This window comes from Theropithecus gelada, chromosome 9, assembly GCF_003255815.1.
Source record: "Theropithecus gelada isolate Dixy chromosome 9, Tgel_1.0, whole genome shotgun sequence".
Taxonomy (NCBI): domain Eukaryota; kingdom Metazoa; phylum Chordata; class Mammalia; order Primates; family Cercopithecidae; genus Theropithecus; species Theropithecus gelada.
The window spans coordinates 14,677,239-14,701,767 of record NC_037677.1 but is presented as its reverse complement, the minus strand read 5'-3'; the positions used below and the strand labels follow the sequence as shown (position 1 = coordinate 14,701,767).

Here is a 24,529-nt window from a genome sequence, read left to right as displayed (position 1 = left end):
CTGCTGGAGTCTGGAAATCTGTCCTAACAGCTACTAAAAGAGAGAAAACCTTGAGTAAAAGTAAACCAGAACAGGGCCAGGTACAGCCTATTTATACATAGTCCAAAAATCAAAGAATTCACCATTGGCTGGTCATAGTGGCTCATACCTGTAATCCCAGAACTTTAGGAGGCCGAGGCAGGGGGGGATCACTTAAGATCAGGAGTTCAAGACCAGCTTGGCCAACATGGTGAAACCCCGCCTCTACCAAAAATACAAAAATTAGCCAGGCATGGTGGCATGTACCTGTAATCCCAGCTACTCGGGAGGATGAGGCATGAGCATCACTTAAACCCAGGAGGTGGAGGCTGCAGCGAGCCAAGATCACACCACTGCACTCCAACCTGGGCAACAGAGACCCTGCCACAAAAAAAAAAAAAAACAAGATTCACCATTATTATTAATTTTATTTATATAAAGTCCAAGAATCAAAGAATTCACCATTTAAGAACCACAAAAGGCTGGGAGCCATGTCTCACACCTGTAATCTCAGCACTTCGGAAATGCCAAAGTGCCTGGATCACATGAGCCCAGGGGTTCGAGACCAGCTTGGCCAACATGGCAAAACCCCATTTCTACCAAAACTACAAAAATTAGCCAGGCATGGTGGTGGGCACTTTTAATCCCAGCTACTCAGGAGGCTGAGGTATGAGAATCACTTCAACCTGGGAGGTGGAGGCTGTAATGAGCTGAGATCACTGCATTATGTCTAATAAAAAAAAAAGAACCACAAAAACAACAGGCACAAAAATCAAGATAGTAGTTAGTTCCTAGAGAAACGGGTGGGATTGTGAACTTAGAGGGTCACGTGTTTCGGGGGGGGTTATAGTGAATGTTGACAATGTTCTATTGTTCAATGTTCTATTGATAACGTAATTGCTTGCATTATAATTATTTGTGCAACAGTGTATTTTATGAATTTGTCCATATTTGTGTTATATATATACCCACACTCCCCACAAATGTATGCTAAAAGTTCAAATAATAATGCATATTTGAAACAATGTGGGGGGACCTGTTTTTTCCTTTTCAAAATATTTACATTGTATGGCCCTTAAAATTTCTACTTAAGATATTAAGGGGCCGGGCGCGGTGGCTCACGCCTGTAATCCCAGCACTTTGGGAGGCTGAGGCGGGTGGATCACAAGGTCAGGAGATCGAGACCATCCTGGCTAACATGGTGAAACCCCGTCTCTACTAAAAATACAAAAAATTAGCCGGGCGCGGAGGCGGGCGCCTGTGGTCCCAGCTACTCGGGAGGCTGAGGCAGGAGAATGGCGTCGGCCCAGGAGGAGGAGCTTGCAGTGAGCCGAGATCGGGCCACTGCACTCCAGCCTGGGCGACAGAGCGAGACTCCGTCTCAAAAAAAAAAAAAAAAAAAAAAAAAAGATATTAAGGGTCAGAAGTGAACTTTATATTCTTGGGCAAAATAACAGGGAAAATGATGGAATTTTACCTTATAACAATCAGTAACATAGCCTTTTATTTATTTTTGAAATGGAGTCTTGCTCTTGTTGCCCAGGCTAGAGTGCAGGCCCAATCTTGGCTCACTGCAACCTCTGCCTCCCAGGGTTCAAACAATTCACCTGCCTCAGTCTCCCGAGTAGCTGGGATTACAGGCACCCACAATCACGCCCGGCAAATTTTTTTATTTTTAGTAGAGACAGGGTTTTGCCATGTTGGTCAGGCTGGTCTCAAACTCCTGACCTCGTGATCCACCCACCTCGGCCTATCAAAGTGTCGGAATTAAAGGCATGAGCCACCGTGCCCGGTCTATACTCTTTAATCATTACTTTTGCAGACTTTTTTTTTATTTTGGGGGAAAAGAAAATTCAGGATCAAGTGAAGAATAACTGGCCCAGCCACCAGCTGGGCAAGGTGGCTCACACCTGTAATCCTAGCACTTTGGGAGGCCAAGGTAGGAGAAGTGATTGAGCCCAGGATCTCAAGACCAGCCTGGGCAACATAGTGAGACCTCATCTCTAGAAAAAAATTAACAAAATCATCTAGGTGTGGTGGTACATGCCTGTAGTCCCAGCTACTCAGGAGGCTGAGGTGGAAGGATCTCTTGAGCCTAGGAGGTTGAGGCTGCAGCGAGCTGTGGTCACACCACTGTACTCCAGCCTGGGTGACAGAGTGAGACCCTGTCTCTAAAAAGTAAAGATTAAAAAAAAAAAAAAAGAATAACTAAACCATATTAGATGGACCAAACAAATAATATCAGAGAAATAAAGTGACTGAAGGGGTCACTTTCCAGGGAAGTAATCTATTTCAAAACTACTTAAAAACCAAGAAATTGTCAATTCTGTACAACGATGAGGAACACATTTTAATTACTTTTTATTTACCTCCTGTTCATTTTCCCTCCTCTTGCTCGTCTTGTAGTCATCTATAACCAATTCCTCTTCCCTCTCTGCTCCTTTAGTTACAATATCCTTAAAAGCACCTAAAAACATGCCTAGACCAATCTCACAAGTAGCAACACTTATACAAGTGGCAACACTTTTTCAACTTTTATTAAGATTCTTGCCCCAATCCATAAGGTTCCACAGAAAGATTAGCTATCTAATTCAAACGCAAAATCTGCATTGGTTATCCTCTAGATATACTAGAAAGCATGGGAAATTGGATGTTTAAGATACTATATTCAAGTCTGTGCTCCATCAATTACTACCTGTGTGACCCAGGACAAGTAAGTCCCTTACCTCTGACATCAGTTTCCTCATCTGTTACAGTCAAGTAATTATTTTTGCACCACTGATCTGATGGACTTGAGATATCAAATAGCATAAAAAATATAAAAGATCTTTGCAAACTATGAAGCCTTCCGAAATGTCATCACCCTTTTACATGTCTTCAGTGCCCAGAACATAGTTGGCTTAATAAACTTCCCTTACTGCCTACTGGAGTTGTAAGGAATTAAATGGTTTTCTGTTGGTCTAAAGAACTTTACTGTTCTTGTATCCACATTCAGCTTAATATTAACAACTGAATTAGGCATTGAGAACAAGCTGAACCACTATCTTATGAAATCAGAGCTTTTCTAAAGAATGTATGCCCCATATAATGAGGGCAGCCCTTCTGTAGCCCCAGAAGATTACTAGAGAGGGCAGCACTAGTTAGGTCCAGCAGATCACTGTCATGAAGGAATGCAGGAAATTAGGCTTCAGGGTATCCTAGAGAAATCACCAATCTGCATTGTTACATAAAGCTCTCAATTCAGAAATGTAGGCAATCTAATGAAAAACACACTTCCAGCTGGGCGTGGTGGCTCATGCCTGTAATCCCAGCACATTAGGAGGCCCAGGCAGGCGGATCACGAGGTCAGGAGATAGAGACCATCCTGGCTAACATGGTGAAACCCCGTCTCTACTAAAAATACAAAAAAAAATTAGCCGGGCATGGTAGTGGGCACCTGTAGTCCCAGCTACTCAGGAGGCTAGGGCAGAAGAATGTTGTGAACCTGGGAGGCAGAGCTTGCAGTAAGCCAAGACTGCGCCACTGCACTCCAGCCTGGGCAACAGAGCGAGACTCCGTCTCAAAAAAACCAAAAAAACAAAAAAAACACGCTTCCACCCCAGTCACTGAACTTGCTGTTCACTCTCCACCAAGCGCACTCTTCCCCCCAAAATCACATGGCTTGCTCACTCGCTGCATTCCAGTCTCTGCTCTAATGTCACCATCCTCAGGGAGGCCTTCCTTGGCCACCCATTCTAAAAGAGCAGCACACACACAGGTACTCCAAGCCTCCCCCACTTCCTTATCCTGCTTTCATTTATCACGACCTCTTCTTAAAAGCAATGACATTAGATTTTTTTTTTAACCTGCTTAGTGTCTGTTTATATTTTTATAATAGAAAGGAATTTTTTTTGTTCACCAACTGTATTCCCAAAGCCTAAAGTAGTCCTTGACAGATACTAAGTACTCAATAAATACTTGTTGAATGAAAGGTTATCAAATACTGATTTCCATAAAAGAGGTGACAAACTTGGAAATGTAGATAATAATATATTAGAAAATAGTTACATGGGAAAGTTCCTCCATAACATTGAACATCTTCTCACTTTTCAACAAGTTTATCAATTTTAGAACACTGATCGAGCTGCCATTAAAAGGATACGAGAAGCGGTCATTCCATGTTGCTCTTTCGACATATTCCAACATGACCACAGCTTTTATTGTCGTCAAAAGTTTGTTCCATGTTTCATCAAAATCAACTACTCTTGGTTTCAAAGACATTGTGCAAGTGTAGTGTTGAAATCTGTCAATTAAAAACAATAACAAAGTTAGCATTAATTCCATAAGCTTAGTAATTTGTTTTTAAAGCACTACATAATTAAATAGCATGATATATGCAAGGAGTGAGAAAGCTACCATCTTTTCATGACTATCCAGACAAGAAATTTCATAGACTATTTACATTCATTACAAACTCTAGGAAATGGAAAGCTTCTAGTACAAATTATTTATGATCAAGGGTATAATTTCAAAGAGTTATAGTCCTCATTTAATATCTCGAGGGAAAGAAACGGGAACCCACTTAACAAGCCAACTTCCATCATGGGAAATAATGCAGGACATTCAACTGAAAGGTTTTGGCCCCAAATCCTTGTGGTCTGCACTCCTGAAAGTGGGGAATGAGGTAGCGTGCAAGGGAATATGAGAAAACACAAGAAAATGAAAGGTTTTACCTTCCTGGAGCATCAGTTTTGGTATAAGATTAGGGAAGAAATTTACATTTATATTAAACCAAACAGGGATGAATTACAGAGTAGAATATAAAATTCCCATGACCTTTTAAGATTAAAAAAAGATTCCAAAGAAATGTCAGGTTTATAGTGGAGAGCTTAAGGCTCCTTCCCAGATTCTTGGGATATCTACTTCCCAGGTCTAATGAAAAGCATGGCTCTAGCATGGAACCCCTGGCTCCAGTGAACCTAACGGGCTTTTTTTTTTTGAGACGAAGTCTCACTCCGTTGCCCTGGCTGGAGTGCCGTGGCACAATCTCGGCTCACTGCAACCTCCACCTCCCAGGTTCACACCATTCTCCTGCCTCAGCCTCCCGAGTAGCTGGGACTACAGGCACCTGCCATCACACCTGGCTAATTTTTTGTAATTTTAGTAGAGACGGGGGTTTCACCGTGTTAGCCAGGATGGGCTTGATCTCCTGACCTCGTGATCCGCCCGCCTCGGCCTCCCAAAGTGCTGGGATTACAGGCGTGAGCCCTGAATGAGCTTTTAAGGGAGTTCAAAGACTCCTGCCTCACAGACAAACTGCATTTAGGAATTAGCTGGTTTCTGGAACAAAAGGGTCCCAAGGTTACAGAAATTTGGTTCAAGCTAGATTCTAAATCTTTCTCAATATCACATCAGATGATCAGAATTAAAAGAGAAACTTTGTAAGTTAAATTTAATTGCTCAAAGGAACATTTTTCTGGCAAATGTTTTAACAACCTCCCTCAAGTCTCCCCTCATTAGCAGGATTGTGAGGCACCAACCTAGTCTGTAGCCAAGGCCAAAAAAGGATGAAACATCTTTTCTCTTGTCCCCCACCATGGGGGAAAGGGGAGGCAGAGAATGGGAGGAGGGAATGATGCATAAAGAGAACGAGCAAAGGGAGTGGGGAGGACGGCGGCCACACCACCAGTCACGGACTGGGAGAGGCCCTTCTGCGTTCCCAGCTGAGAAGACAGTTCAGGAACAGACTCCATGGAAAAGAATGAAAAAGATCAGAGAAAAACCAAATATCCAAAAGAGGGTAAGCCATGTTGAATCACATCCTCTTTCCTCAACATACCAAAGCCTCCACCTCCTGGCCTTCAACTCATTCCTGAACTATCTAGAACAGATTAGGAGTGATTTTTTACCGTGCAAAGTTGGGAAGGTGGGAGAGGAGGTGGTGGGAGAACTTACTGAGTTTCCTAAGCTCTATATAAGGGAATTAACCATGCCTCCTTCCCTTCCTTGTTTACCACATCCTATCATCAACTGTGCATATGAGTATTTCCTGAATCCATCCATACCTGTGTAGCCCCACAAATGTTTTTCAGAATCAGGCCCTCAGCAGAAATAGTAACAGCTGTTAATATTTACATTGTGTGTACTGTGAGTCAAGCACTAGTCTAAGTACCCTGTGCAAACTCATTTAATCCTTCCAACATTCTGACAGGTAGGTCCCACCGTTCTCCCCATTTTCTTTTCTTTTTTTTTTTTTTTTTTTGGAGACGGAGTCTCGCTGATGTCGGCCTGGGCTGGAATGCAATGGTGCAATCTCGGCTCACTGCAATCTCTGCCTTCCAGGTTCAAGTGATTCCCCTGCCTCAGCCTCCCAAGTAGCTGAGATTACAGGCATCCACCACCACGCCCGGCTAATTTTTTATTTTTAGTAGAGACAGCGTTTCACCATGTTGACCAGGCTGGTCTCAAACTCCAGACCTCAAGTGATCCACCCGCCCTGGCCTCCCAAAGTGCTAGGGTTACAGGCACGAGCCACCGTGCCTGGCGTGTTCTCCCCATTTTCTGAATAAGAAATCTGAGTCACAGGTGATTCAGAAACTTGCTTAAGGTCACAAAGCTATGTAATGGTGGCATCAGGATTCAGACCCGCGCTGCAGCCGGTGCTCTTGGCTGCTGTGTGCAACCATGCTGCCTCACTAACATACTTGGTGAATACTTACTCCTTGCCAGGCACCATTCCAAGCGCTGAGGATACAATGGACAAAAACAAAGTTCTTGACTTCAAGATCAGAATCTCAGACCTTGCCCTTATCAAAGACACAAAAATAACCTACCTAAGTCAAAAAGTTGGCCATGTTACTTTGTACATAAAGTATGAAGTTTGTTGTTTCCTTCTATAGACAGTATTCAGTTTAGGCTCAACTGCAACATGGCACCCAAGCTTCCTCTCCTCCTGGTACTCCCTACCGTGACATCATAATCCAGGAACTTCTCTCTGCTTAGAGATCACTGAACACATCAGCCTGATTCATACACTTGCCTTTACCCTTCCTATTTTCTCTACCTGAAGTGCTCTTCTTTTCCTTAGCTGCCCCCTCCACCCATTCCACCTAACTCCCACTGACAGTCTTGGGACTTGGTCCATTAGCTTTTTGTTGTTTTTGTTCCTGAGACAGAGTCTTCCACTGTCACCAAGGCTGGAGTGCACTGCAACCTCCGCCTCCCGCGTTCAAGTGATTCTCCTGCCTCAGCCTCTCAAGGACCTGGGATTACAGGTGTGAGCCATCACACCCTAATTTTTGTATTTTTAATAGAGACAGGGTTTCACCATGTTGGCCAGGCTGGTCTTGAACTCCTGAGACTCAAGTGATCCGCCCGCCTTGACCTCCCAAAGTGTTGGGATTATAGGTGTGAGCCATTGTGCCTGGCCTACATCTGCTTTTAAAAAACTTTCTTGGGCCGGGCGTGGTGGCTCACGCCTGTAATCCCAGCACTTTGGGAGGCCGAGGTGGGCAGATCACAAGGTCAGGAGATCGAGACCATGGTGAAACCCTGTCTCTACTAAAAATACAAAAAATGAGCCAGGCGCAGTGGCGGGCGCCTGTAGTTCCAGCTACTCGGGAGGCTGAGGCAGGAGAATGGCGTGAACCCAGGAGGCGGAGCTTGCAGTGAGCCAGGATCGCGCCACTGCACTCCAGCTTGGGCGACAGAGCGAGACTCCGTCTCAGAAAAAAAAAAAAAACTTTCTTGGACCATTTAAGCTAGGTAAGGTGTCCTAGCATAGGTATTATCTGAGAACTCCACACTTTCCTCTATCAGAGCACTTCATCACTCTGAACTGAAATTACCTGAGTGTTTCTGAGAGTGGGGACAATTCTGTAACTGCATACTAAAAAGCTGGCAATGCTCCCCTCACGTTCACTTTCTCCTCTTATAAAATGGAATCATTTTTTTACATACTGCTTGTAAATTAGTTTAACAGTTGCAGAGACTTTTTTTGCTTTATGGAATCAGACTGACACTGACTTCTCTGTTGAGACTGATAGATTTCTGGTACTATAGGAAAATACACAGTTACAATACATGCTTGGATGGACAGAAAATCTGGAAGCCAAGGTGCGAGAAGCACCAGCCTCCTGAAATACACCAAAAACTGACAAACCAATAGCAGGAAGTATGCTAAGACAGTCTATCAGATTCTCTGCTTCCCCAGCAGAAAGCTCACATAACTAGGAAAATTAAGTTTATTTGTTTCCTTGAAATTGCTTAGTAATAACATTTAGGGAAAGTTTACATAAGGATGTGAAAGAGACACAGCAAAGAAGAAAGAGGACAACAGTCACACTACTTCTACCTCCCAAGCTGTCAAACAACTCCTAAATCAGTCTTGTTCTTCATTCCTGTGCCTTAATAAGATTCCCATGAGCACTCAGATTGTGTCCCATCAAGTAACTGCAAAAATCCAAATCTCCTGAAATCACCACAGTCCCCTTTAGCTTTCTTGTGAGTTCCACTCTTCCAACAATGGGGTTTTAGGCACACAGGTACAGTGGCTAGGGCCACTTACGGGCCCTAAAACACACACACACACACACACACACACACACACACACACACACACACGCTCCACATTTTAAAAAATTACAAAATAAGGCCGGGCGCGGTGGCTCACGCCTGTAATCCCAGCACTTTGGGAGGCCGAGGCGGGTGGATCACAAGGTCAGGAGATCGAGACCATGGTGAAACCCCGTCTCTACTAAAAATAGAAAAAATTAGCCGGGCGCAGCGGCGGGCGCCTGTAGTCCCAGCTACTCGGGAGGCTGAGGCAGGAGAATGGCGTGAACCCGGGAGGCGGAGCTTGCAGTGAGCCGAGATTGCGCCACTGCACTCCAGCCTGGGCAACAAAGCAAGACTCCGTCTCAAAAAAAAAAAAAAAAAATTACAAAATAAAAATTTCTATTTAATTACTTGTTTCCAGAAAACATATGTCAACGTTAATATATTTGCAACATTTTTGTTACATTTGAAAACACCTGTAGATTTGATTTCCTCACAGCATAATTTCTAAATATGCATGATTGTCAGTAATAATTACAAAAGTGAATTATAAAACACAGTTACCATATGACCCAGTAATTCCACTCCGAAAGTATAAAGAGAAATAAAACTCCCAAGAGAAATACAACACATTCACATAAAAACTGGTACACAAATGTTCACTGCAGTATTACTCATAAAGGACCTTGAAATAGCTCAAGTGTCTATCAACTGATAAATGGTTAAATAAAATGCAATATATCCATACAATAAATTGTTATTTGGCAATACAAGGAAATGAAGTACTGATACACACTATCACATGGATGACTCTCAAAAACATTCTACTAAGTGAATGAAGAGGGCCACAAAATAGCCACATAATGTATGATTCTATTTATATGGAGTATCAAGAATAGGCAAATCTATAGAGACAGAAAGTAGACGAGTGGTTGCCTAGGGAACTTGGGGGGAAAATGGGAAATGACTGCCAACGGGGTGATGAAAATGCTCTAAAGTTGATTGTGATGATAGTTGCAAAACTCTGGGAATATACTAAAAACCACTAAATTATATATTTCAAATAGGTAAATTGAATGGTATGTGATGTATATCTCAATAAAGCTGCTATACATTTAAAAATGAATTATAAAAATCCTACCAAAAATTTTAGAGCAATTTAATGGGGATGAAGTGGAAATAAGTATTAATACATCCCCATGGTCGTTTAGCATAAAATTCTGAAATCTCAGTCTCTCCCCCACCACTCCCGTGTACACCCTGGCTGCCACCTCCCATCACCAGAGGCAATAAATGTTATATGTTCCTGGGCGTATTTTACACATATATGTGATTTGTTATTCCCTTTTACATAACACAAACATGATCTTTTTTTCATCTGTTTTACATAAATGGTATACTATTCAGATTCTTATGTATCTGCCTTTTTCTCTTAAGAGTATAGTTGGGGCCAGATGCAGTGGCTCACGCCTGTAAGCCCAACACTTCAGGAGGCCAAGGTGGATGGATCACTTGAGGTCAGGAGTTCGAGACCCGCTGGCCGACATGGTGAAACCCTGTCTCTACTAAAAATACAAAAAAATTAGCCGGGTGTGGTTGTGGGCGGCTACTCCAGAGGCTGAGGCAGGAGAATGGCAGAAACCCAGGAGGCAGAGCTTGCAGTGAGCCGAGATCGTGCCACTGTACTCCAGCCCGGGCAACAGAGCAAGACTCCGTCTCAAAAACAAAAACAAAAACAAAATTAGCCGGGTGTGGTGGTGGCTGCCTATAATCCCAGCTACTTAGGAGGTTGAGGAGGAGAATCGCTTGAACCTGAGAGGTGGAGGTTGTAGAGAGCCGAGATCATGCCACTGCACTCCATCTTGGGCAACAGAGCAAGATCCCGTCTCAAAAAATAATAATAATAATAAAGTAAAAAGAAATAAAAATCAGGCCAGATGTGGTGGCTGACACCTGTAATCCCAGCGCTTTGGGAGGCCAAGGCGGGCGCATTACCTAAGGTCAGCAGTTCGAGACCAGCCTGACCAACATGGAGAAACCCTGTCTCTATTAAAAATACAAAATTAGCCGGGTGTGGTGGTGCATGCCTCTAATCCCAGCTACTCAGGAGGCTGAGGCAGAAGAATCGCTTGAACCTGGGAGGTGGAGGTTGTGGTGAGCCAAGATCGTGCCACTGCACTCCACAGCCTGGGCAACAAGAGTGACACTCCGTCTCAAAAAGAAAAGAAAGGAAAAGAAATAAAAATAGTATTAAAAATATATATTTACAGATGTACTGATATGCTGTCTGAAATCTGCTTCACAATTAAACAGCTTGCTCATGAGTTGATAACTGTTAAGGATGAATAACAGGGACATGGGGATTTATTACAGTATTCTTTTGTTTGTATGTGTTTACAATTTTCCATAATAAAGGAATTTAAAAATCCTACTCCTCATAAACATCATTAATATTTTCATAAATTTAGGGGAGAAAGCACATCATTTCTTACTAACTGAAAGGTGTTACTGACCTTCTTCCCTTCTGAGAATCTTAACTTTCCTGTGAGTTTTAGGTTTCCAAAGTTGTAGGAGAGCTCACAAAACACATAGTACTGTCCCTAAATATGATATGTTAACATAGCCTGACAAAATGTCCACCTCCCAAAAATTTAAATTACTAATAGCAGAAATAAAAAATATATATATATTTTTAAGATCAGATGAAATTTTTTTTTTTTTTTGAGATGGAGTTTCAGTCTTGTTGCCCAGGCTGCTGGAGTGCAGTGGCACAATCTCAGCTCACTGCAACCTCCACCTCCCAGGTTCAAGCAATTCTCCTGCCTCAGCCTCCCGAGTAGCTGGGATTACAGGCATGCGCCACCACACCGGGGAAATTTTGTATTTTTTTTTTCTAGAGACGGGGTTTCTCGATGTTGGTCAGACTGGTCTCAAACTCCCAACCTCAGGTGATCCCCCTGCCTCAGCCTCCCAAAGTGTTGGGATTACAGGCGTGAGCCACTGCACCCAGCCCGACTTTTTTCATATAAAGAGATTTGTTCCTGTGAACTCACTTGCTGGAGCAAAAATAAACAATTTAGATAACTTCAGCAGGTAAAAGTTACAGTCTCTCAAAAGATTGATTTTGGTGTTTCGTATTTTACTTACCTTCTAAAAGTATAATTATCAATAATGTAAATGGCTAACCTCTTACTATTTTGATTCTCTTTATAGTGAATAAAACTCCTGAATGATGATTTATTTCAGTATTGATCATCAGCAGCAATAAAAATCTGGCATCCAAAAATTACCAGTAAGATGTAATAGAGTGCTTTAAACTGACTTCAGATAGTTAAGACACCACAATTTAAATGCCACTCGATAGGCTTAGAGCAGATTTCCTTCTAAATGCACAAAATGAGAAAATACTTAAGATCCAATAAAGAGCCTTACAGTAGTCCCCTGCCTTATCCAAGGGGATAAATTTCAAGATCTCCAGGGATGCCTGAAACTGTTTTTCCATATACATACATACCTATGATGAAGTTTAATATATAAATCAAGCACAGTAAGAGATTAACAATAACTAGCAATAAGATACAACAATTACAACAATATGCTATAATAAAAGTTACATGAGTATGGTCTCTCAGAATATCTCATTGTGCTGTACTTGCCCTTCTTGTGAAGGTGTGAGAAAATACAATGCCTATGTAATAAGATGAAGTAAGGTGAGTGACACAGGCATCAGAAGGTCGGCATTAGGCTACTTACTACTAACCTTCTGTATTCCTGAATGTGTTACCGTCCCTGACTTAGACTACATGGCTTGGTGTCATTCGTTTCTGGGGATCCCTTGCTGAGTCTTCAAATAGGCTCAATGCTTTCTGGCACAGTATGTTGCCATCAAGTGGAACTTGTCTCTGCTCATGTCTTCCACCCACCAGTGTGATGCCTTTTCCAAATTAACTAAGCACTTATTACACAATGTAACTATCACTTTTACAGTTTGAGGTTTGACAGCAAAACTAGTAAGAATGTCTTTCTTCACAATTTCTTTTCCTTCATAATTGTGAAGAAAGAAAAAAATTCTTACTAGACCTGTTTAGTAAGCTTAGCAACCTCAGCCTATTATTAAGCCTGTTTAGGGCTTAGCAACCTCAGCCTATTATTTTTTTCTTTCCTTATTGAGAACTTTCAACTTTTCACATAAAGGAAGCACTCTATGGCAGAAGCCTCTCTGGTGTATCTATATTGCTAGGATCACTACTCCTGTACTTTGGGGGCCCTTATTAAGTAAAATCAGGGTGACTTGAACACAAGTACTGCAAAACTGCAACAGTCTATCTGATAATCAAGACAGCTACTAAGTGAATAATGGTAGGAGGCATCGACAGCGTAGAGATGCTGGACAAAGGGATGATTCATGTCTTTGCAGGACAGTGCAAGATTTCATCACACTACTGAGGACAGTACAGAATTTAATTATGAGTTATTTCTGAAATTTTCCATGTAATATTTTCAGACCCCACTGACCACGGGTAACTAAAATGCAGAAAACAAAACTGCGAATAAGGGAGGCAGGCAGGTGGAATACCGTATTAACTTGGCATTATTTTCCATTTCCATAGGTGGACCCAAAGCTCCCAGTGGTGCACACTGACCAAACATGTTGCCATCATTTAATATTAAAATAAGCTCCAAGAGGCCGGGCGCGGTGGCTCAAGCCTGTAATCCCAGCACTTTGGGAGGCTGAGACGGGCGGATCACGAGGTCAGGAGATCAAGACCATCCTGGCTAACACGGTGAAACCCCGTCTCTACTAAAAAATACAAAAAACTAGCCGGGAGAGTTGGCGGGCGCCTGTAGTCCCAGCTACTCAGGAGGCTGAGGCAGGAGAATGGCGTAAACCCGGGAGGCGGAGCTTGCAGTGAGCTGAGATCCGGCCACTGCACTCCAGCCTGGGTGACACAGTGAGACTCCATCTCAGAAAAAAAAAAAAAAAAAAAAAGCTCCAAGAATGCATCTAAACATTTTCATCTTGCTGTATCAAATGAGCAAGCCATTGGATGTAAGAAAGAATTCCCTTTCTTACTTGGAGATTAAGGGTGCAATGTTTTTTGTTGCAGTAAGGTTTGACCCACAGAGCTCTAAGTACTCCACAAACATCATTTCCATCATGACTCTCCTGCTTTAGAATTCCTACTTTTATTTATTTATTTATTTTTGAGACAGGGTCTTGTTCTGTCGCCCAGTGCAGTGGTATGATCCTGGCTCACTGCAGCCTTGACCTCCTGGGCTCAAGTGATCCTCCCGCCTCAGCCTCCTGAGCAACTGGGACTACAGGCACACCCACTGCACTGAGCTACCTTTTTGTATTTGTAGAGATGGGGTTTCACTATGCTGCCCAGGCTGGTCTTGAACTCCTGAGCTCAAGCTTCCAAGCTTCCACCAGCCTCAGCCTCTCAAAGTGCTAGGATTATAGGCATGTGCCACTGCACCCAGCATGGAATTTCTAGTAGTACGTTTTTTGCTTTTTTTTTTTTTTTTTTTTTTTTTTGAGACAGAGTCTCGCTCTGTTGCCCGTGCTGGAGTGCCGCGGCGCAATCTCGGCTCACTGCAATCTCCGCCTCCCGGGTTCACGCCATTCTCCCGCCTCATCCTCCTAAGTACCTGGGATTACAGGCGTGTGCCACCACGCCCAGCTAATTTTTGTATTTTTTTTTAGTAGAGATGGGGTTTCACCATGTTGATCAGGCTGGTCTCAAACTCCTAACCTCGTGATCCGCCCGCCTCGGCCTCCCAGAGTGCTGGGATTACAGGTGTGAGCCACTACGCCCGCCCAGTAGTATGTTTTTTGAAAAAAGAAATGAGTTGGGAAAAAGAGTGAACAGACCTGGTGAGAGGTCTGAGAGACCTGGTCTTTACAAAAAATAAAATTACAGTAGTTGGGCCCCTCTGGTTACACATGCCCGCAGGGAGTCTCAGCTACTCAGGAGGCTAAGGTGGGAGCTTGGCTTGAGCACAGGGAGAGTTCAAGGTTACAGTAAGCTACAATGGCACCACCGCACTCTAGCCTGGGCCAAAAGTTCAAGATCTTGTCTCAAAAAAGCAGCTACCTGCTTCCAAAAATAAACCCACTGCACCAGAATAAAAGACCCCTCTCCGCAATGAACTTTAGACTCCCATATAAGCCGGCACAGTCTGTACTTTAACTTTTCACATCGCTCTTATCAGCTTGAAGTTTAATGCCATTTTCACCTGCTTTCTCATTTTTTGTTCAATAATCTAGTCAATGAATTTAAGAAACCAACCAACATTTTTTTAAAAACTATTCTCATATATGTATCCCCGATCTCAGGTAAGTTAGAGAATTTGAATTTCTGAGTCCCTCATGACATGCAAGCCCATTTTGTATGAATACTAGACAAAGCTAGAACCAACCAGCCTTTACACAAATTATCGAAACACTGAGAACACATTTTTTGGCTGTGTGCAGTGGCCCATACCTATAATCCCAGCACTTTGCGAGGACAAGACAGGCAGATTGCTTGAGCCCAGGAGTTCGCAGCCAACCTGAGCAACATGGTGAACCCCGCCTCTACAAAATACAAACAGATTAGACAGGTGTGGTGGCATGCACCTGTAGTCCCAGCTACAAGGGAGGTTGGGATGGGAGGATCGCTTGAGCCCAAGATGTGACCGCACCACTACAATCTACTGTATTTGCTGGCTTCTATATAATACATTAAAACCTATGTCCTGACACTGCTATAGAAGACACAGGCACGGAAGAATAATTAAACAGGGGATACAGTTATGGCAGATGCATATCAATTATCCCTCTAGCAACTTTCTTGACACCTCCTGTTTATAATCCCAAAGAGAGCCAGTGAGGCGGCTCAAGATTGTAACCTCAGCATTTTGGGAGGCCAGCATGGGAGGATCACTTGAGCTCCGGAGTTCAAGACCTGCCTGGGAACACAGCAAGACATCATCTTGACTGAAAAAAAAAAAAAAAAAAAAAAATGTGCCTGCAGTGAGTTATGATCACACCACTACACTCCAGCCTGGGCAACAAAGCCAGACCTTGTCTCTCAAAATAAAAAATTCAGATACATGCTAGAACAAGGATTAACCTTGAAGACATTATGCTAAGTCAAATACACCAGACACAAAGTGAAAAATATCTTATGGTCCTACTTAAACAAAAGTATATATGTGGGCAAATTCATAAAGACAGAAAGAAGATGAGACGTTATCAGATGCTGGGGGAAAGGGAAATGGGGAGCTACTGCTTAATGGTTGCACAGTTTCTGTCTAGTAACGAAAAAGTTTTGGAAATGGTGGTTTTGGAAATGGTGGTGAGGGTCACAATGACTCTGTAAATGCAATTAACACCACTAAACTATACACTTAATGACGGTTAAATTGGTAAATTTTATGTTATGCATGTTTTAAGTGCTTAAAAACTAGATCACAGGTACAAAGTTCTGATATCAGAGAAGTATCTGAATCTCACTGCAAAATGCTCTCTAAAAATTTTTAAATGGATGCATTCTAATCAAAACAATACTTGGAACTATGATGATAAAATATTTTTGGTTCAGACAGACTATTATCAAATAAAAGAGAAATATTATTTTGAGATAAAATTTTTCTGAAGGCTCAGGACTACTTGGGGACCTTTCTCTTGATGTCACATTATTCATTATTTTGGTAACCATACACTACTTACATAATTACTATGACTATTAGAAAGGTATCTTTGGCTGAGAGCAGTGCCTCATGCTTGTAATCCCAGCAGTTTGGGAGGCCAAGGCGGGCAGATCACTTGAGGTCAGGCGTTCGAGACCAGCCTGGCCAACATGGTGAAACCCCGTATCTACTAAAAATACAAAAATTAGCCAGGTGTGGAGGCAGGAGAATTGCTTGAACCCAGGAGACAAAGGTTGCAGTGAGCCAAGATCGAGCCACTGCACTCCAGCCTGTGCTGGACTCCATCTCAAAAAAAAGAAAAAGAAAAAAGAAAGTTATCCTCTATTTCCCACTGTCAGAGAACAGCAGTTATAAATAAAGGGGCAAGGCAAGCATTAATCCTGTGGTAATGAATTGTAGTCAAAGGCATCATTTACAAACTCATGGTTTTGAATACACAAACACACATATACATGCAGATAAAAGGATATACACATAGATGTTTGTGTATGCATGGATGAATATACCTATATTTCTAGCTCTGTTCACTGAGAAGGGCCTAGGAGCAATGACACCACAGTGGCAATGAGCACACATAGAACTTAGATCTTGGTTTCTAAATATTATTCTCCAATAAAAGGAACCAGAGCTCCTCCTTGGAAAAGTGATTGATTCCAAGGCTGAAGCAGGAAAAAATACAAGTTGAACCTAGAACATCTATGATGCCAGAAAACAGAAGGTGCTTTCCCCCCACAAAATGAGGGTGGGGGGCATGTCGAAAGGACACAGGCTAAACTAAAGGTCAAAACTGGAACAAATCAGAACAAGAAAATACTGATAGGATTAGATTATAAAACATAGGCGGGTCACAGTGATTCATGCCTGTTGTAATCCCAACACTTTGGGAGACCAAGGCAGGAGGAATCCTTGAGCCAAGAAGTTCAAAACCAGCCTGGAGTATAACCTGTACTTTCTCTCCTTCAACTGAATTAAAACAAGGCTAAGATATTTTTTAAAATTTACATATGGTAAATCCATGTTTCATTCTTTGAAAAGCAACCTACAATATAAAAAGACTAAGTCACTGAATTAATAGATATAACTAATATTATTTATAATGTTAAACTATATAAAAGAGGCCAGGTGTAGTGGCTCACGCCTGTAATCCCAGCACTTTTGGAAGGCCGAAGAGGGCGGATCTCTTGAGGTCAGGAGTTCAAGACCAGCCTGGCCAACATGGCAAAACCCTATCTCTACTAAAAATACAAAAATTAGTCAGGCTTGGGGGCAGACACCTGTAGTCCCAGCTACTTGGGAGGCTGAGGCAGGAGAATCACTTGAACCCAGGAGGCAGAGGCTGCACTGAGCTGAGATCGGGCCACTGCACTACAGCTTGGGTGACAAGAGTGAAACTGTCTCAAATAAACAAGCAAACAAGGCAATACCCCACCTTAAAGCAAAAGAAAATACCCCACCTCTCCTTCTCCAAAAGAAAAATCAACAGGGTTCAAGACACCCCAAAAATTTCTACAGATTCAACACGACAATCTTAACCTAACATACTACTGTCTCAAAACTTTTAAGAATCAAAGGAATTGTCTCCAATAAGCCTTTCCCAATGAAAAGCCAAATATAAAGTACTGACATAGAAATCTATACATTCTTAAAGGTAACCCAGAGATTATGCTAACTGCAATATGACAGATACATTACTGTTAAGATTCAAACCCAGGCACAGAGCCAAATCACTCTGAATAGATATTGTGATTAACTGATGACTGAGAGAGGGTTCAGTCATACATCTCATAGATCAATAACTTGTAATAAATCTCACAACATTCCAAATCACTGCCTGTTCTTCTAAGATTTAACATGAGCCAGTCATAAGTCTTCCTAATATTAAGATTCCAGGGCCGATCCTGTCATCAATTTACTTAAAAATAACTGATAGTAGGACGGGCGTGGTGGCTCACACTTGTTAATCCCAGCACTTTGGTAAACTGAGGCAAGTGAATCAAGAGGTCAGGAGTTCAAGACCAGCCTGATCAACATGGTGAAACCCCGTCTCTACTAAAAATACAAAAAAATTAGTTGGGCAGCCTGTAATCTCAGTTACTTAGGAAGCTGAGGCAGGAGAATCGCTTGAACCTTGGAGGCGGAGAATGCAGTAAGCTGACACTGCGCCACTGCACTCCAGCCCAGACAGTGCGAGACTCCGTCTCAAAAAATAATAATAAAAAATAACTGGCTGGGCGTGGTGGCTCACACCTGTAATCCCAGCACTCTGGGAGGCTGAGGCGGGCAGATCACGAGGTCAGGAAATTGAGATTATCCTGGCTAACACGGTGAAACCCCGTCTCTACTAAAAAAATACAAAAAATTAGCCAGGCCTGGTGGCGGGTGCCTGTAGTTCCAGCTACGTGGGAGGCTGAGGCAGGAGAATGGCGTGAACCTGGAAGGCAGAGCTTGCAGTGAGCTGAGATCGCGCCACTACACTCCAGCGTGGGTGACAGAGCGAGACTCCGTCTCAAAAAAATAAATAAATAAATAAAAATAAAAATAACTGATTGGGCCAGGCACGGTGGCTCACGCCTGTAATTCCAGCACTTTGGGAGGCTGAGGTGGGCAGATCACAAGGTCAGGAGATAGAGACCATCCTGGCTAATGTGGTGAAACTCCGTCTCTACTAAAAACACAAAAAATTAGCCGGGCATGGTGACGGGTGCCTGTAGTACCAGCTACTCGGGAGGCTGAGGCAGGAGAATGGTGTGAACCCAGGAGGTGGAGACAGAGCGAGACTCCATCTCAAAAAAACCCCAAAACTGATAGTGCATATGAAACATTGCTTTCAATCATAGCCAGACATTTTTCCAGAATACACAAAGAACAGGCAGATAAGGTAGAACACAAAAGAAACAGTGCAAACTTTTGTAAAGTCTCACAAAAAGAAACAGCTTTTTGCAGTGAGGGAGGAAAGGCGTAAGGGTGGAAAACCGTTTGGGTACTATGTTCGGCACCTGAGGGACGGGATCATTGTATCCTAAATCTCAGCATCACACAATATACCCAGCTAACAAACCAACGTGTGTACCTCCTGCATCTAAAATGAAAGTTCAAAAAGATAAAAATAAAGAAACAAGCAGCCTGGCCAACATGGTAAAACCTTGTCTTTACTAAAAATACAAAACTTAGCTGGGAGTGGTGGAGGGTGCCTGTAGTCCCAGCTACTCGGGAGGCGGAGGCTGCAGTGAGCTGAGACTGAGCCCCTGCACTCCAGCCTGAGCAACTCCGTCTCAAATAAAAAAAGAAAAAAGAAATAAGGCCGGGCACAGTGGATCACACCTGTAATCCTAACACTTATGGAGGCTGAGGTGGGAGAATTGTTTGAGCCCAGGAGTTTGAGACCAGCCTGGGTAACACAATGAGTCCCTCTTTGCTCTGACACCCAGGCTGGAGTACAGTGGCTCACTGCAGCTCCACCTCCCCGGTTCAAGTAATCTTCCCATCTCAACCTCCCTAGCAGCTCAGACTACAGGCATGCACCACCACACCTGGCTACTTTCTATATTTTTTGTACAGACAGGGTTCGCCATGTTGCCCAAGTTGGTCTCAAGCTGCTGGGCTCAAGTGATCCACCCACCTCAACCCCCCAGAGTGCTGGGATTACAGGCCTGAGCCACCATACCTGGCCGGAAACAGCTTTTAAACAACTCCACACCTGTAGGTCAAAAACTTAATGAGACCAGCCTGGCCAACATGGTGAAACCCCATCTCTACTAAAAATTCAAACTCCAGCCTAGGTGACAGAGCAAGACTCCATCTCAAAATAAATAAATAAATAAACAAACAAACAAATGAACTTAACAAGGGCAGGGACCAAATCAGAATACACTGCAGTACTCCAGTTTTCTCCTCTTCTTTCTACATTCTCTGTGTTCTCATCCTATTTTGTAACTTAAGTACTACTTAACACTCTAAAAAATACAAATGTCAAACCCATTTCTGCAAAGTGGGGACAATATTTGCTTATATGTCCACAAATATTTTTTCCAAGGATATCTAAGAAACAGCTAACAATGTTTGGCTCCAAGGAAAGCTGGATGACAAGGGTACAAGAAGTGGAGAGAGATTTTCATTCTATTCCCTATTAACAGTTGTATATTTTGGTTTTCTGTTTGTTTGTTTTAGAGACAGGGTCTCACTCTGTCACTCAGGCTGGAGTGCCGTGGGGCAATCATAGATCACTGCCACTTCCAACCTGGGCATCTGGCCTCAGTTTCCCAATAGTGGGTACTACAGGCATATGCCACCATGCCTGGCAAATTTTTTTTTTTTTTTTTTTTTTTTTTTTTTTTTTGAGACGGAGTCTTGCTCTGTCACCCAGGCTGGAGTGCTGTGGCCGGATCTCAGCTCACTGCAAGCTCCGCCTCCCGGGTTCCCGCCATTCTCCTGCCTCAGCCTCCGGAGTAGCTGGGACTACAGGCGCCCGCCACCTCGCCCGGCTAGTTTTTTTGTATTTTTTAGTAGAGACGGGGTTTCACCGTGTTCACCAGGATGGTCTCGATCTCCTGACCTCGTGATCCGCCCGTCTCGGCCTCCCAAAGTGCTGGGATTACAGGCTTGAGCCACCGCGCCCGGCCGGCAAATTTTTTTTTAATTATTTTTTGTAGACATGTGGTCTCACCATGTTGCCCAGACTAACATTTTAAATTTTGAGTCACGTGAATATAGTTTTTGTTAAAAACATTAGCGTACCAATAAATAAATGCTGAGGACTCTCCATATCCATCTTTCTCTCTTCACTAGAAGTTAAGTTCCATGAAGCCAGAGATTTTTAAACTACTATATCCACACATCTAGTTTAAAGCTGGTGCTTGAGAAGCCCTTGTTGAATGAGTGAATCACTCCTCAACCTCTCACTAAGTTCTACACTTCTTTCCAATCACCTACTTCTCACCTCCACTTGAACAATGAGATCCAACTTAACATGTCCAACCCAACCCCATCCCATACAACAGCCTGCTTCCCCCCACCCTTCTTCATCTCAGTACACAGCATCATCATTCTTCAGCGGAAGCCAAAAACCCGGGAATGATCCCTGTCCCACTGCATGCTCATCTAAAACATGACAATTTCAATAAGTATCTTCAACTCCAAAATAAATCTCAAAACCTTTCAATTGTACCTTAACCCTCCACAGCCACTGCTCTTCTCACTGGTCTCCTTGCATCTCTCCTCTTCTCCAATTGAGTCTGATTCTCAATCAGACCTTATCACTCCCAGTTTAGAAGAGTTCCAAAAGCCTTTTAATGTATCATAAGAACAAAAGCCAACATGATCCAGCCCCTGGCTAGGACCCACCTTTAATCTCTATAAGGGTCCACCTTAAGCCAATTTCAGTTTGTTGGATCCAAGTTTGATAGCACCTCAGGGTTTTTCCATTTGCTCCTCCCTAAAACAGGAAAACTTTTCCCTCAGAATTTCAAACTTTACCTCAGGAAGGTATTTTCCGGTTACAGTATCTGAAGTAATCCCCCAATTACTACCACAACTCCTTACCTTATTTCCCACACAGCACTTATTCTCTGAGATTACTTCTTATTTACCATCTGTCTCTCCATCCCAAGCCAGAATTGACACTCCACGAGGATAGAAATTTAATGGGTCGGCCAGACACAGTGGCTCACGCCTGTAATCCCAGCACTCTGGGAGGCTGAGGAGGGTGGATCACGATCTCAAGAGATCAAGACCATCCTGGCCAACAGGTTGAAACCCAGTCTCTACTAAAAATACAAAAATTAGCCGGGCGTGGTGGCATGCACCTGTAGTGCCAGCTACTCAAGAGGCTGAGGCAGGAGAACTGCTTGAACCTGGGAGGTAGAGGTTGCAGTGAGCCGAGATCGTGCCACCGCACTTCAGCCTGGTGACAGAAAGACTCCATCTCAAAAAAAAAAAAAATGTAATGTGTCTTGTTTACCCTTGTATCTTTAATGCCTGCAGCACTGCTTGACAAATCAGGTACTTAATAAATACTTGTCAACTGACAGACAACACAAAAACGACTTTAAAGAAGGTCCGTAACATTTAATCTAGTGACAAACTGCTGAGGGTAAAAGACATGGATAATCTTCACAATTATAGAACACTTAAAGCCACCAGAAAGGATGGAGAATGGAGAGTATTTCAGATGCAGGAGAACATCCAAATACTCAAAAGGCAATTGAAAAGGAATTTTTCCTACGCTATGTGCATGCACATTGTAGAAATGTTCCCCCAACTCATAAACAGCAACTGAAAAAAACAAGTAATTCAAAACACTGTGGGCTGGGTGCTGTAGCTCAGGCCTGTAATCCCAGCACTTTGGGAGGCCTAAGCAGGGGGATCACCTGAGGTCAGGAGTTCGAGACCAGCCTGGCCAACATGGTGAGACCCCCCCCCGTCTCCACTAAAAATACAAAATTAGCCGGGCGTGGTAGCATATGCCAGTAATTCCAGCTACATGGAAGGCTAAGGCAGAAGAATTGCTTGAACCCGGGAGGCGGAGGTTGCAGTGAGCCAAGATCGCACCACTGCACTCCAGCCTGGGCGACAAGAGCAAAACTCCATCTCAAAACAAAAAAACTGTGTACTTCTGTTACCTCACGTGACTCTTTTGGAAGCATCTTCCAGATACTGTATATGGGCAAAAGAAGAAAAGTATAGCTAATTTATGTTCATGTGTTTGTCTTGAAAAGGGATGTAAGATTCTAAAGGGTAGGCAACAGTGTTTTGAATGTTTTTAAGCGATTATTATGTAGTCAGTTGTCAATCAGATCAAATTGATTACTTCCCATACTTTACTACGAAGGTAGGCTTGGGCCAGGTCTAGTTCAAAGACGTTTATGTTGAACAGTCACAATCTATAGCGAATGTTAATATTTTGCATCTTATCTTCAAAATTTAAACGCCCAGGGTACTGGCCTTCAACTGTGGGCTTAACATTAATAACAGTCTGCAATTCACAGATGTTTTATTTGCTTGCACGTAATGGTAGGGAATGGTCCAGACTCCCTAGAGGGTAAGCAAGTGCTAGAAAGCCTGTGAGGATCTTATTTCACCAGACCCTAAGTGTTGAGACAAGAGGTCTTAGCTAGCATGCACGTAGGATACTCCTCCCCAAAGCTATCAATCTTTGCAGTCTGCAGAAACAAAAGTGAAAACAGTCGTGGTAAGGATGCATGAGATGCCCCCCCCACACACACACAAACACACAGAGTTGTGTATTCGTGTGAGCACGTAAATATTTAGAAGAGTACACGCACTCTCACCTTCCCTCCTTCGGAGGAAAATGGGGCCGCGGGAGAGGCGGCCAAGATCGGGTTGGGGAGGCCCGGGATCCAGTCCAGGGGGTGGCAGGGCTTAGGGGTCAGCGCTCTGGGGAGCCGAGGTCACTTACAGGATACCATCTTACCGGGCCTCCCCGTTTCATCCCTCTCCCCACACCTCGTCGCCCCCAACTCCTCTCCTCCGCCCCAGCCCCGCCACCCATTAACCGGGAAGGGAAGTTTCCCGGCGCCTGCAGCCCGGCTCCCCGACCCTCAGCGGGGTTACCTTCTGCAGAAGCAGGGCAAGGGGCAGGGGACAAGGGGAGGGGGAGGCAGCCCGAAGGAGTGAAAGACGAAGCCCCGGCGAGGAAGGTGGGCGGAGGCGGTGGCGGCGGCTGTCAGCTCGCGTTCCCCTGTTCACAGCGCTGCCATTACTGTGCGCCGAGGCCGCCTCCCCGGCCGGCCGCCGCCACCGGCCCTGGAGACGCGGGGGGTGGGGAGCGAAGCCCGGAGAGCCCGCGCGCCGACACTCACCTGTCTCCGCGAGGAAAGACAGCGAAGTCCAAGGCCGCCACCGCTGCCCGGCGGGACAGGGGCGGTAGGGAGGGGGGAAAGGGGAGAAGGACGGGCCGATCACGGGATTCGTAAAACAGTCGTCCTCCTCTGCCTCCGGCTTTCCCCAAAACACACCCTCCGGTCTCCTTCTTCCGCTGCTGCCAAATCCCCCCCCGCCGCCGGAAAGCAATGGTAGAGGCCGCATTACGGCAAGCGCAGGGAGCCAAGCTTCATGTGATTGCGAAAGGCCACGAAAATTAATATTCCAAGTGATTCCTTGCTGGGCTTGCTGTCAATGAGGCAATTGCGGTTCGCTGAGCTGATGGACACAGTACCCACTCACTACCCGTTAGTCCAGGGACTGATAATAACAATATGTTGGAATGGTGCTTTCAACAGAAGTATGTTTTCCTTGTTTCAGACCTCTGTGAATATCCTAA

The 24,529-nt window shown here is 43.8% G+C and overlaps 1 protein-coding gene across 6 annotated transcripts in view; it reads right to left on the bottom strand.

Annotated features, from left to right (window-relative positions):
- CUL2 (cullin 2) overlaps positions 1-24,274 on the bottom strand; it is an 89,112-nt gene extending 64,838 nt beyond the window's left edge. For 2 of the 6 annotated variants that reach the window (XM_025397104.1, XM_025397106.1), the window contains exons 1-2: positions 23,821-24,022; positions 4,160-4,300 (exon numbers count right to left, since the gene is read on the bottom strand). In XM_025397104.1, coding sequence (XP_025252889.1) covers positions 4,160-4,278 — 119 coding nt within the window. In that variant the 5' untranslated portion in view covers positions 4,279-4,300; positions 23,821-24,022. Of the gene's footprint in view, positions 1-4,159; positions 4,301-6,716; positions 6,970-23,537; positions 23,546-23,820; positions 24,023-24,068 lie in introns of those variants that run through there. The other 4 variants (XM_025397101.1, XM_025397107.1, XM_025397105.1 and 1 more) reach the window with 3 other exon arrangements.
- Between the last annotated feature and the right edge of the window lie 255 nt (positions 24,275-24,529).